General features: G+C 43.2%; 1 protein-coding gene across 1 annotated transcript in view; it reads right to left on the bottom strand.

Moving 5' to 3' along the window:
- LOC121278118 (dynein heavy chain 8, axonemal-like) overlaps positions 1–13,408 on the bottom strand; it is a 2,067,071-nt gene that overhangs the window by 117,600 nt on the left and 1,936,063 nt on the right. The window contains 1 exon segment of the mRNA XM_041188205.1: positions 2,007–2,159. Within this exon segment, the coding sequence (XP_041044139.1) occupies positions 2,007–2,159 (153 nt within the window).

Raw genomic sequence — 13,408 nt, 5'->3', positions numbered from 1 at the left:
TGGAAGCTAATATCAGTTTCCTGGCCTTGGAGCTGTGCTATCACAAATTCAAGAGTAGAAATTGGTGGTTATCACCTATGCCAGTCAGACTCTCAAACCAAATGAGCAAAATATGCAGAATTACTCCAGCATGAAACTTTGAACTATTTGCTTTGAGATGGGCTATTTCTCAAAAGTTCAGAGATATTCTAATCAGCGCAGAGTTTCAAGTGTTCATAGTGCCATACCTTGATAAAGGCATGTCAAATTCATAACTTTTCAAATATGAACTTTACTCATTGTGGAATCTTTTGGAACTGACTTTTAAAATGGACATGTGCTGCAAAAGGTGCCACCAAAGGTCAACTGACCTGACCTGTGAATTCAAAAGTGCCACACTCTCTCGCAAGGCCAAAATGATACATTCTAGACTATGAAGTGTCAAATACCCATATCCTGAGACCATCCAAAAGACATTCCTGAATTGAATGGTTCTTTCTGTAACAAAGAAGGTAATTGTCTCAACCCCCTGCAGGAAAAATATCTTCAAACAATAAACCAGATTGTGGCTAATCAACCAAGGAACATGAAACAAATACTAAGATTCTAGATTTAGGGACTGACTTTAATGGGTTCAGACAGAGACTGTACAGTAAACTGGGCAAAAACATTAATGGATAAATGACCAGAAGATTGGTTGAAAGTTTTAAGAAAGAACTTAATGGGATAATGAACCAGTTTACAGCCATAAAGGGCAAAAGTTCTACTTTACAAAAAAAAATTATCATCCACAACTACAGTTGGGATAGTTCAATGGGACCTTCAACATTCAGTTGAGATGGCAGAGAGTACCTCAATTAATACCTCATCCAAAAAGTGGCAGCTGTAAGATTGCAGCATTTCCTTCAGCCTAGATAATGTTCTTAAGTCTCTGGAGCGAGATGTGATCTTATACCTTCTGATTCTGGGGACAGATTACTACCATTGAATCGAGGCCAGTACAGAAAAGGTGGTTAAAATTTAAAGGGACTGAAGAGGCCCAAAGGTCATTGGACCCTCAACCTTGTAAACCTGCGTGAGAATTGATCAGTGATTGATCTTCCTTCCTCATTGACATTAACATGTAGCCTGCAGTGAAGGGACAGCCAGCATCAGTGCCATGGGGACAAGAAGAGATGAAAACCCAAGTGGTTGTGGTGAGATTTTGGTAGGTTTCACTGGCTGATTTTGCCTCATTCTCTAATACTATCCAATCCTGAATAGATAAAGATTTCTGCAGCAGGAATACTGAAATTTATTGCTTAAAATCTAGAAGGTGCCAGAAATAAAAACAGAAAATGCTGGAAAAACTCAGCACCTGTGGAGCGAGAAACAGAGTTAACGTTGCGAGTCTGTGTGAGCCTTCTTCTCTCTACAGATGCTGCTAGACCTGCTGAGTTTTTCCAGCATTTTCTGTTTTTGTTTCAGGTTTCCAGCATCCTCAGTATTTTGCTTTTTCTCGAACTTGCCAGCCCTGATTTCCCATAACTCCGATGTACAGGCCCCAGCGACAAGATGGAGACCAGTCGCTTCAGGTTTTTGCTGATCCCTGGAGCTTCTGCATTGACATGAACGGAACAGGACAGGGAATCTCTAAGCTGGGAGAGTGCTCCTCTGATTTTACCTCTAGCTCACTCTTGGCCCTTGAAAAGACCCCACCATGGCAATTATGGTGGATATGCCTTCACAAGGATGAATTTGATCACTGTCAGTCAGGTTCAGGCTACACAAGCATCTTAGATCCTTTAAGTACTCACAAGTTAGGAAACAAATTTCTAGATCAGTTCCTAACACGGAGCCACATCATGGCAGTGCCTGGATCAGGAGGCAGCCTGGGAAACCTGACCATTTCATTTTTTCCGAGTAGGAACATAGGAACAGAAGAAGATAATTCAGCCCCTTTTGTCCTTCAATGAGTTCACGGCTGATCTTTGATTAATATAATATCTGTGATATATAATCTGACAGTTTGCAGCATAAACACTAACCTGTAGCAGTGTGATTGGGAACTTCGGATGTGGTTCAGTGGTTATCCACACTCGGAAAGATTTGTGCGCATTCTCATTTGACATTAAGGTCTCTAACAGCTCATTCATAAATTCCAATCCTAAATGGCAGTTCTGTAGTAAAACCCATCCACCCTGAGGTGTGAGAAAGAACAGTTAGTTTATCCAAGCTGTGGAAAGTCCAGGATATCTCAAAGGTTTATAGTTTATAATCAACCACAATTTGCTTGTTAATTCATGTTGAACTTATGTTGATTCTGGGTTTTAGAGTATAGGTGGTTACGGAAGATAGTATTTAGTGTTTGCTTTGTTTGACTCTTGTATAGTAAAATGATTTTGTCCTAAACTGTGGAATCTTGTGGCTTCATTCCTTCAGTAAATAACTGGGATTTTAAATTTCTTTTTTTGAAAAAAGTTACTGGTTTCTACCCAGATCATAACATAATTGGGGTCTCATCCAGGATCATAACACAAGGCTTAAAAATTTTACCTCTGAGGAAAGAAAGAAAATGGATAGGGTGGGGTTGTTTTTCCTAGAACAGAGGAGGCTGAGGGATGTTTCAATTGACCTGCATAAAATTACGAGGGGCATAAATAAAGTAAATAGGGACAATCTATCTATCTGAGCAGAGAGGTCAAAAACAAAGCGACATAGATTTAAAGTAATTGATAGAAGGATTAGGCAGATGAGGAACCATTTTTTCACCTTTAGGGTGGCAGGATCTGGCACTCTGAAAGGGTGGTAGAGGCAGAAACTCTCACCACTGTTAAAAAGTACATGGTGACTACTTGAAGATCCATGGCCTGCAGAGCTATGGACCAAGCACAAGAAAATGGGATTAGGCTGGGTAGCTCTCCAATGACCTGCAGGGACAAATTGGGTCCAATGGCTTCCTTTCATGTTTTAAATTTTCTATGATTTCTATAGACAGGTTGGTGTAATGTCAGGACATGTGCAGATGAAATTGAACACAAGTTCATGCAAAATTTTACATTTTGTTAGAAAGAACAAGGAGACGCAACTTAAACCAAACGGTACAATTCCAAAGGGAGTGCAGGATTAGAGAGATCTATTGGTATATGCATTCTAAGTAAAGTGCAGGTGCAGAGGGAGCTGGAGGTATATATTCACAAATTGTGTAAGGTGGCAGGGAGTTTGAAAAAGTGGTCAGAAAGGCATATGGGATCCTGGGCTTTATAAATTGAGGCATAGAATACCAAAGGAAGAGAGTTATTGTAAACCTTTTAAAACACTGGTTTGGCCTCAACAATGTTGTGTGAAATTGTGGGCACTGTACTTTAGGTCTAGGCTCCATCAAATCTGATTTAAGTCCCAGGAGATAAGGGACATCACTGAGTGAAGGCTTCAGAGTGGGTGCAGAAAAGGTTTATGAGAATAATTCTAGGGAAGAAGGTCATCAGTTACATGGATAGGTTAGAGAAGCTGGGGCTGTTCTCTTTGGAAAAAATTGAGAGAATTGATGGAGGTGTCTAAAATCATGAGGGGTCTAAAGTAGATGGAGAGAAAAAATTTCTATTTGTGGAAAGTTAGAAAACCAAAGGACACCAATTTAAGATGATTGGCAAAAGAACCAAAGGTCACATGAGAAAAAAGCTTTTTAACACATCAAGTAGTTACTTTCTGGCATGCACTGCATTTGGTGGAGGCAGATTCAATTGTAGCTTTCAAAAGGGAATTGGACAAGCACCTGAAGAGAGAAAAAATGCAGGGCTATGGGGAAATAAGTGAGTGTATAGGACTAACTAAATTATTCTTGTTGGGAGTTATCATAAGCTCAACAGACTGAATGGCATGCTGTGCCATTATGGACTCAGCACTCACCAAAATTAAGCAGGAGTCTCACTGCTGACTGGTAAATGGGATCATATGATGCACTTACATAATGTAGAGGAACAACTGAGTGAATTGTACACGCTCCACCCAATTACACCAGGCAGTGAAGAACAAGAGGTACCAAACAGGACTGCACCCCTGAGCTCCATAAATTGATATGGGCCACTGCTATACTACGTGATGGGCTACCCCAACTACTGTAGCTGCTTGCCCACATGCCAGAGCAGCCTTCAGCCTGAGAGAGTATAAAAGATAGGCTATCTTATAATGCTGACTTTCTCCACACTGGAGTGCTGATTTGGACTGCAGTAGAGTGCTTAAGTTGGAGTTTGGTGACTGAGGAGTTCAGTGAGGAGGGAGGAGATGCTCCTTTCTTTTCTTTCTTTCCACAGAAAGAAGAGCAGTGGCCTTGGCAAGTAGAACCTGGTGAGTAAATTAGAAAACTGTAATAGAAGTGCAGTCAAAGCCAAGTTTGTGGCACCACCGGCAACTTGGCTGTACAGGAGGGGAGGAAGAAGAAAGTAAGAGAAATAGTGATAGGGGATTCATTGATTAGGTGAACAGACAGGCATTTATGTGGCTGTAGACATGACTGCAGGATGATATGTTACCTCCCTGGTGCCTGGGTCAAGGATGTCACAGAACGGCTGCAGGATATTCTTCTGGGGAGGGTGAACAGCCAGAGGTCATGGTCCACGTCAGTACCAATGACTTAGGTATGAAGGGGGATGGGGTCCTGCAATCAGAATTTAGGAAGCTAGGCAGAAAATTAGCAAATGTAGTAAACTCTGGATTACTCCCAGTGCCACATGCAAGTGAGAACAGAAATCAGAGGATAAGACAGATGAATGCGTGGCTGGAAAGATGGTGCAGGAAGGAGGGCTTTAGATTCCTAGGATACCGAGACTGGCTCTGGGAAAGATAGCACCTGTACAAGCCTGACGGGTTGCAGCTGAAAAGAGCTGGGACTGAGTCCCTTATGGGGCGTTTTGCTAGTGCTGTTGGGAGGGCTTTAAGCTAACTCAGCATGGGTGTGGGAACCAGGAGAAAATATTAGAGTGGAATACCAGGGTGTGCAAAATACTGGGAGAGACAGATAACACTAGTATAGAGAATAGTAAGTTAATAGGTGAAGTCAGGGCAAGGGAGAAAGTAACAAAATCTAAACCAGGGTTACTACCACAGTGGTACTGGAGTGCTGCTTTGGGTTGCAGTAGTGTACTTAAGTTGGAGTTGGTGACTGATGGAGTCAATGAGGAGGGAACGAGGTGATCCTTTGAGTACGGTTGGGTAACTATTTACTACTTTTATTGCTTATAGTTTTCAAGGTCTTATTTTGCGGTTCATCGTTTGTAAGGGCAATATTCTGCAACAATGAGAAGCAGGAAGAAGGGCCCCAGAGTAATTGATATTATTTGATATTAAGTATCATCCAAAAGGTTTAATTTAATTTAAGGGATAAGTCATGGCAGGAGAGCTCACAGCTGTGGTATGCTCCTCCTGCTCTATGTGGGAAGCCAGGAACATTTCCAATGCCCGGGGCCAGCGTGTGTGCAGGAAGTGTCTCCAGCTGCAGTTTCTGGAAGCCCGGGTTTCAGAGCTGGAGCGATGGCTGGGGACACTGTGGAGTATCCGCGAGGCAGAGAGTATCGTGGGTAGCACGTATGGAGAGGTGGTCACACCGCAGGCTAAGAGTCCACAGGCAGAAAGGGAATGGGTGACCACCAGGCAGAGCAAGAGGACTAGGCAGCAGTGCAGGAATCTCCTGTGGCTACTCCCCTGCAAAACAGATATATCACTTCAGATACTGTTGAGGGGAATGGCCTCTCAGAGAAAAGCAGCAACAGCCAAATTCATTGCAGCATGGTTGGCTCTGCTGCATAGGGGAGGAGTAAAAAGTTTGGGAATGCAATAGTTATATGGGATTCAATTGTAAGGGGAATAGACAGATGTTTCTGTGGCCGCAAACGAGACTCCAGGATGGTATGTAGCCTCCCTGGTGTGAGGGTCATGGATGTCTCAGAGCGGCCACAGGACATTCTGAAGGGGGAGGGTGAACAGCCAGTGGTCATGGTACACATTGGAACAAACGACATAGGTAAAAAAAAGGGATGAGATCCTAAAAGCAGAATATAGGAAGTTAGGAAGTAAGTTGAAAAGTAGGACCTCAAAGGTAGTGATCTCAGGATTACTACCAGTGCCACCTGCTAGTCAGAGTAGAAATAGCAGGATATAACGGATGAATACGTGGCTGAATAGATGGTGTGAGGGAGAGGGTTTCAGACTCCTGGGACATTGGGACCGGTTCTGGGGGAGGTGGGACCAGTACAAACTGGACAGGTTACACCTGGGCAGGACTGGGACTGATGTCCTAGGGGGAATATTTGCTAGGGCGGTTGGGGAGGGTTTAAACTAAAATGGCAGGAGGATGGGAGCCTATGCAAGGAGTCAGAGGAGGGGGAATCAAGGACAAGAACAAAAGATAGAAAGGGGAATAATAAAAGTGATAGGGAGAGAAATGAAGGGCAAGAATCAAACAGGGCCTCAGTGAAAAATAGTGGGAATGGGACAAATAATGTTAAAAAGACAAGTTTAAGGCTTTGTGCCTTAACGCGAGAAGCATTCGCAATAAAGTGGATGAATTAACTGTGCAATTAAATGTAAACAGGTATGATATAGTCGAGTAAAAGCAAACAACTGCGGATGCTGGAAATCCAAAACTAAAACAAAAATACCTGGAAAAAATCAGCAGGTCTGGCAGCATCTGCGGAGAGGAACACAGTTAAAGTTTCGAGTCTGTATGACTCTTCAACAGAACGAAGTAAAAATAGAAAAGAGGTGAAATATATGCTGGTTTAAGGTGGGGGGGGGTGTGGGTGGCAGTGGTGGTGGGACAGGTAGAGCTGGATAGAGGGCCAGTGATAGGTGGAGATAGTTAAAAGATATCATGGACAAAAGGACAAAGAGGTGTTGAAGGTGGTGATATTATCTAAGGAATGTGCTAATTAAGGGTAGAAAGCAGGACAAGAAAGGTAGAGATAGCCCTAGTGGGAGTGGAGTGGGGGGAAGGGAAGGGATTGAAATAGGCTAAAAGGTAGAGATAAAACAGTGGATGGAAATACATTTAAAAATAACAGAAATAGGTGGGAAAAGAAAAATTTATATAAATTATTGGAAAAAAAGGGGGATTGGAAAGGGGATGGGGATGGAGGAGAGAGTTCATGATCTAAAATTGTTGAACTCAATATTCAGTCCGGAAGGCTGTAAAGTGCCTAGTTGGAAGATGAGGTGCCGTTCCTCCAGTTTGTGTTGAGCTTCACTGGAACAATGCAGCAAGCCAAGGACAGACATGTGGGCATGCAAGCAGGGTGGAATGTTGAAATGGTAATGACAGGGAGGTCTTGGTCATGCTTGCGGATATAGTCGGGATTATGGAGACATGGCTGCAGGGTGACCAGGGATGGGAACTGAACATCTGGGGTATTCAGTATTTAGGGAGGACAGACAAAAAGGAAAAGGTGGTGGAGTTGCATTGCTGGTTAAAGAGGAAATTAAGGCAATAGTGAGGAAAGATATTAGCTCTGACAATGTGGAATCTGTATGGGTAGAGCTGAGAAACACTAAGGGGCAAAAAAGTTAGTGGAGGTTGTATATAGACCCCCAAACTGTAGTGGTGATGTTGGAAATTGCATTAAACAGGAAATTAGAGACACATGCAATAAAGGAACATCTGTAATTATGGATGAATTTAATCTGCATATAGATTGGGCAAATGAAATTAGTAACAATACCATAGAGGAGGAATTCCTGGAATGTATACAGGATAGTTTCCTGGACCAATATGTTGAGGAACCAACTAGAGAACAGGCCATCCTAGACTGGGTATTGTGTAATGAGAAAGGAATAATTGGCAGTCTAGTTGTGTGAGGCCCCTTGGGAATGAACGACCATAATATGATAGAATTCTTCATCAAGATGGGGAGTGACGTAATTGGTTTTGAGACTAGTGTCCTGAATCTTAATAAAGGAAACTACGATGGTATGAGGTGCGAGTTGGCTATGAAGGATTGGGGAACGTTACTTTAAGGGATGACGGTGGTTAAGCAATGGCAAACATTCAAAGAGCACATGGGTGAACTGCAACAATTGTTTATTCGTGTCTGGCACAAAAGTAAAACAGGAAAGGTGGCCAAACCATGGCTTACAAGGGAAATTAGAGATAGTGTTAGATGCAAGGAAGAGGTATATAAATTGGCCAGAAAAAACAACAGACCTGAGGATTGGGAGCAGTTTAGAACTCAGCAAAGGAGGACCAAGCAATTGATTAAGAAGGGGAAAATAGAGTATGGGGGTAAGCTTGCGGGGAACATAAAAACTGACTGTAAAAGTTTCTATAGGTATGTGAAGAGAAAATGATTGGTGAAGACAAATGTTGGTCCCTTACAGTCAGAAACAGGGGAATTTATAATGGGGAACAAAGAATTGGCTGTCCAACTAAATACATACTTTGGTTCCGTCTTCACAAAGGAGGACACAAATAACATACCAGAAATGTTGAGGAACACAGGGTTTAGTGAGATGGAATAACTGAAAGAAATCAGTATTAGTAGGGAAATGGTGTTGGGGAAATTGATGGGATTGAAGGCCAATAAATCCCCAGGGCCAGATAGTTTATATTCCAGAGTATTTAAGGAAGTGGCCCCAGAAATAGTGGATGCATTGGTGGTCATCTTCCGAGATTCTATAGACTCTGGAACAGTTCCTACAGATTGGAGGGTAGCTAATGTAACTCCACTATTTAAAAAGGGAGGTAGAGAGAAAGCAGGGAATTATAGACCAGTCAGCCTGACGTTAGTAGTGGGGAAAATTCTGGAGTCCATTATAAAAGATTTAATAGCTGAGCACTTGGAAAACAGTGGCAGAATCGGACAGAGTCAGCATGGATTTACGAAAGGGAAATCATGCTAGTCAAATCTACTGGACTTTTTCGAGGATATAACTAGTAGAGTTGATGAGGGGGAGATAGTGGATGTGGTTTATTTGGGCTTTCTGAAGGCTTTCGACAAAGTTCCATATAAGAGATTAACGTGTAAAATTAAAGTGCATGGGATTGGGGGTAATGTTTTGAGATGGATAGGAAACTGGTTGGCAGACAGGAAACAAAGAATTGGAATAAACGGGTCTTTTCGGACTGGCAGGCAGTGACTAGTGGGGTACTGCAGGGATCGGTGCTGGGACCTCAGTTATTCACAATATATATTAATGATTTAGATGAGGGAGCTAAATGTAATATCTCCAAATTTGCAGATGACACAAAGCTGGGTGGGAGGGTGAGCTGTGAGGACAATGCAGAGATGCTTCAGTGTGATTTGGACAAGCTGAGTGAGTGGGCAAATGCATGGCAGATGCAGTATAATGTGGATAAATGTGAGGTTATCCACTTTGGTAGCAAAAACAGGAAGGCAGATTATTATCTGAATGGCAAGAAATTGAGGGAGGGCAATGTGCAATGAGACCTGGGTGTCCTCGTACACCAGTCGCTGAAGGTAAGCATGCAGGTGCAGCAGGAGGTGAAGGAGGCAAATGGTATGTTGCCCTTCATAGCCAGAGGATTAGAGTACAGGAGCAGGGATGTCTTGCTGCAATTATACAGGCCTTGGTGAGACCACACCTGGAATATTGTGTGCGGTTTTGGTCTCCTTATCTGAGGAAGGATGTACTTGCTATAGAGGGAGTGCAGCGAAGGTTTACCAGACTGATTCCTGGGATAGTGGGACTGACATTTGAGGAGCGGTTGAGTTGATTAGGATTATATTCGCTGGAGTTCAGAAGAATGAGGAGGGATCTCATTGAAACCTATAAAATTCTAACAGGGCTAGACTGGGTAGATGCAGGAAGGATGTTCCCGATGTTGGGGGAGTCCAGAACCAGGGGTCACAGTCTAAGGATACAGGATAGACCATTCTGGACTGAGATGAGAAGAAATCTCTTCACCCAGAGAGCGGTGAGCCTGTGGAATTCGTTCCCACAGAAAATAGTTGAGGCCAAAACATTGTATGTTTTTGAGAAGGAGTTAGATGTAGCTCTCGGGATGAAAGGGATCAAAGGATATGGGGAGAATGCGGGGGCAGGCTATTGAGTTGGATGATCAGCCATGATCATAATGAATGGTGGAGCAGGCTCGAAGGGCTGAATGGCCTACTCCTGCTCCTAATTTCTATGTTTCTATGTTACTATGCATGTATGTGAATACGCGGAGTACAGTAAATAAAGTTGGGGAGTTACAAGTGCAGATTGCCATGTGGAAATATCATGTTGTGGCAATAACAGAGATCTGGCTCAAGGAAGGGCAGAGCTGGCTGTTAAATATTCCTGGGTACAAGGTGTTCAGAAAAGATAGGAAAGGGAGAAAAGGAGGAGGGGTGGCAGTATTGGTTAAGGAGAGCATTACAGTGCTGGAGAAAAATGATGCCCCAGGGTGTCCAAAGACAGAATCAGTTTGGCTAGAGTTAATCAACAAAAAGGGTGCAACTACATTGCTTGGTGTAGTCCATAGACCGCCAACTAGTGAGAAGGACGTGGAGGGACAAATCTGCAGGGAAATTGCAGAGAGCTGCAAGCATTATAGAGTAGTTATAATGGGGTGACTTTAATTACCAGAATGTAGACAGGGGAGAGGGGCAAAATTTCCTGTATTGTATTCAGGAATGTTTTCTACAGCAGTATGAGTCCAATTTAACAAGAAAAGACCTAGTTCTTGGAAATGAGGTGGGCCAAATAAATCAATTGTCAGTGGGGGAACATTTAGGAAACAGTGATCATTTTATTGGACATTTTAGGCTGATGATAGAAAGGACGATGGACAATCCAGAATAAGAATTATTAACTGGATGAGAGCTGACTTCTATGGGGCAAGGACGGAGCTGGGCCAGATAGATTGGAATGAAAGATTGGTGGGAAAAGCTATAACTGAACAATGGGCTACCTTCAAAAAAGGATTGGTTCAGGCACAGTCAAGGTATATTCCATCGAAAGGGAAATGTAGGGCAAACAAATCCAGAGCTTACTGGATGAAAAAAGAGATTGAAATTAAGATAAAGAAGAAAAAGTGTGCTTCTGACAGGTGTCATGTAGAAAATACAATTGAGAACCAAGAGGAATACAGAAGTTTCAGAGGGGAGGTGAAAAAGCATCTTAAGGAAATTATGGGGATTATGAGAAAAGACTGGCAGCCAACATAAAGGGGAATCCCAAGTCTTCTATAGGCATATAAATAGTAAAAGCGTGGTAAAAGGAGGAGTAGGGCCGATTAGGGACCTAAAAGGGAATTTACAAATGGGCGAAAGGGCCATGGCTGAGATATTAAATTAATACTTTGCATCCATTGTTACCAAGGAGGTAGATGCTACCCAGACCGTGGTGACAGATGAGGGAACTGTCATTAGAAGGGATCAAAATTGATAAAGAGGAAGTGTTGAATAGACTGTTGGTGCTTAAAGTTGACAAGGCACCAGGACCGGATGAAATGCATCCAAGGATGTTGAAGGAAGTGAGAGTAGAAATTGCAGGGACACTGGCCATAATTTTTCAGTCTTTCCTAGACTCAGGGGTGATGTCAGAGGACTGGAGAATTGCAAACATTACACCCTTATTCAAAAAAGGTTGTAGGGATAAGCACAGCAATTACAGACCAGTCAGTTTAACTTCAGTGGTGGGCAAGATTCTAGAAACAATTATTTGGGATAGTAGTCACATGGAAAAATATGGGCTAATAAGGAAGAGCCAGCGTGGATTTCTAAATGGGAAATCGTATTTAACTAACTTGCTGGAGTTTTTTGAAGAGGTAACAGAAAAGGTCAATGAGGGTAATGCTGTTGATGTGGTGTACATGGACTTTCAAATGGCATTTGATAGAGTACCACTCAACCGACCTGTGAGAAAAGTTGTTGCTCATGGAATAAAAAGGATAGTAGCAACGTGGATAAAAAAATTGGCTGTAAAATAGGAAGCAGAGAGTAATGGTCAATGGATATTTTTCAGGCTGGAGGAAGGTTTGTAGTGTAATTCCCCGGGGTCAGTGTTGGGACTCCTGCTTTTCCTGATATATATTAATGATCATCTTGGTGTGCAGGGGACAATTTCAAAGTTGGCGAATGATACGAAGTTTGGGAGTGTTGTAAACTGCAAGGAGGACAGTGTAGAACTTCAAAAGGACATAGACAGGTTGGTGGAGTGGGCAGACAGGTGGCAGACGAAGTTCAATATGGAGAAGTGTGAGGTGATGCATTTTGGTAGGACGAACATAGACAATATAAAATAAGGGGTGAAATTTTGAGGGGGTTGAAGGAGCAGAAAGACTTGGGTGTATATGTGCATAGATCAGAGAAGGTGGCAGGGCAGGTGGAGAGAGCAGTTAATAAAGCATAACGTATCCTGGGCTTTATTAATAGGGGCATAGAGTACAAGAGCAAGGAGGTTATGCTGAATTTATATAAGACTGGAGTGTTGTTCAGTTCTGGGAGCCACATTATAGGAAGGATGTGAACACATTGGAGACAGTGCAGAAGAGACTTACAAGAATGGTTCCAGAATTAAGAAACTTCAGCTATAAGGATGGATTGGAGAGGTTTGGATGCTTCGCCCTGGAGAGAAAAAGGTTGAGAGGAGATTTTATAGCGATGTTCAAAATTATGAGGTCGTTGGCCAGAATAGAGAGGGAAAAGCTGTTCCTATGTCTAAAAGGATCAGAGGGCAGAGATTTAAAGTGATTTGCAATAGAAGCAAATATGATGTCAGAAAAAACTTTTTCTCACAGCGAGTGGTTCTAGTCTGGAATGCACTGCCTGGAAGTGTAGTGGAGGTAGGTTCAATTGGGCATTCAAAAGGGCATTAGGCATGGGCTCACACCATCTTCCAATGACTTCACCAGGGGCTCGCACCATCTTCTAGGGACTTCGTCATGGGCTCACACGACCTTCCAGGGACATCACCATGAGCTCGGGCCATCTTCCAGTGACTTCGCCATGGGCTCACACCGTCTTCCAGGGACTTCACCATGGACTCGTGCCCTCTTCCAGTGACTTCGCCATGGGCTCGCACCGTCTTCCAGTGACTTCACCATGGGCTCACAACATCTTCCAGGGACTTCACCATGGGCTCACACCATCTTCCAGTGACTTCACCATGGGCTCGCGCCATCTTCCAGTGACTTCACCATGAGCTCACACCATCTTCCAGGGACTTCACCGTGAGCTCGTGCCATCTTCCAGTGACTTCGCCATGGGCTCACACCGTCTTCCAGTGACTTCGCCATGGGCTCACACCGTCTTCCAGTGACTTCACCATGAGCTCGTGCCATCTTCCAGTGACCACCATGGTCTCACACCATCTTCCAGTGACTTCACAATGGTCTCACACCATATTCCAGTGACTTCACCATGAGCTCGTGCCATCTTCCAGTGACTTCGCCATGGGCTCACAGCGTCTTCCAGTGACTTCACCATGGGCTCACACCATATTCCAGTGACTT

The sequence above is a fragment of the Carcharodon carcharias genome, chromosome 5, assembly GCF_017639515.1.
Source record: "Carcharodon carcharias isolate sCarCar2 chromosome 5, sCarCar2.pri, whole genome shotgun sequence".
In the NCBI taxonomy this organism is placed as follows: domain Eukaryota; kingdom Metazoa; phylum Chordata; class Chondrichthyes; order Lamniformes; family Lamnidae; genus Carcharodon; species Carcharodon carcharias.
This window is presented reverse-complemented; position numbering and strand designations above follow the sequence as displayed.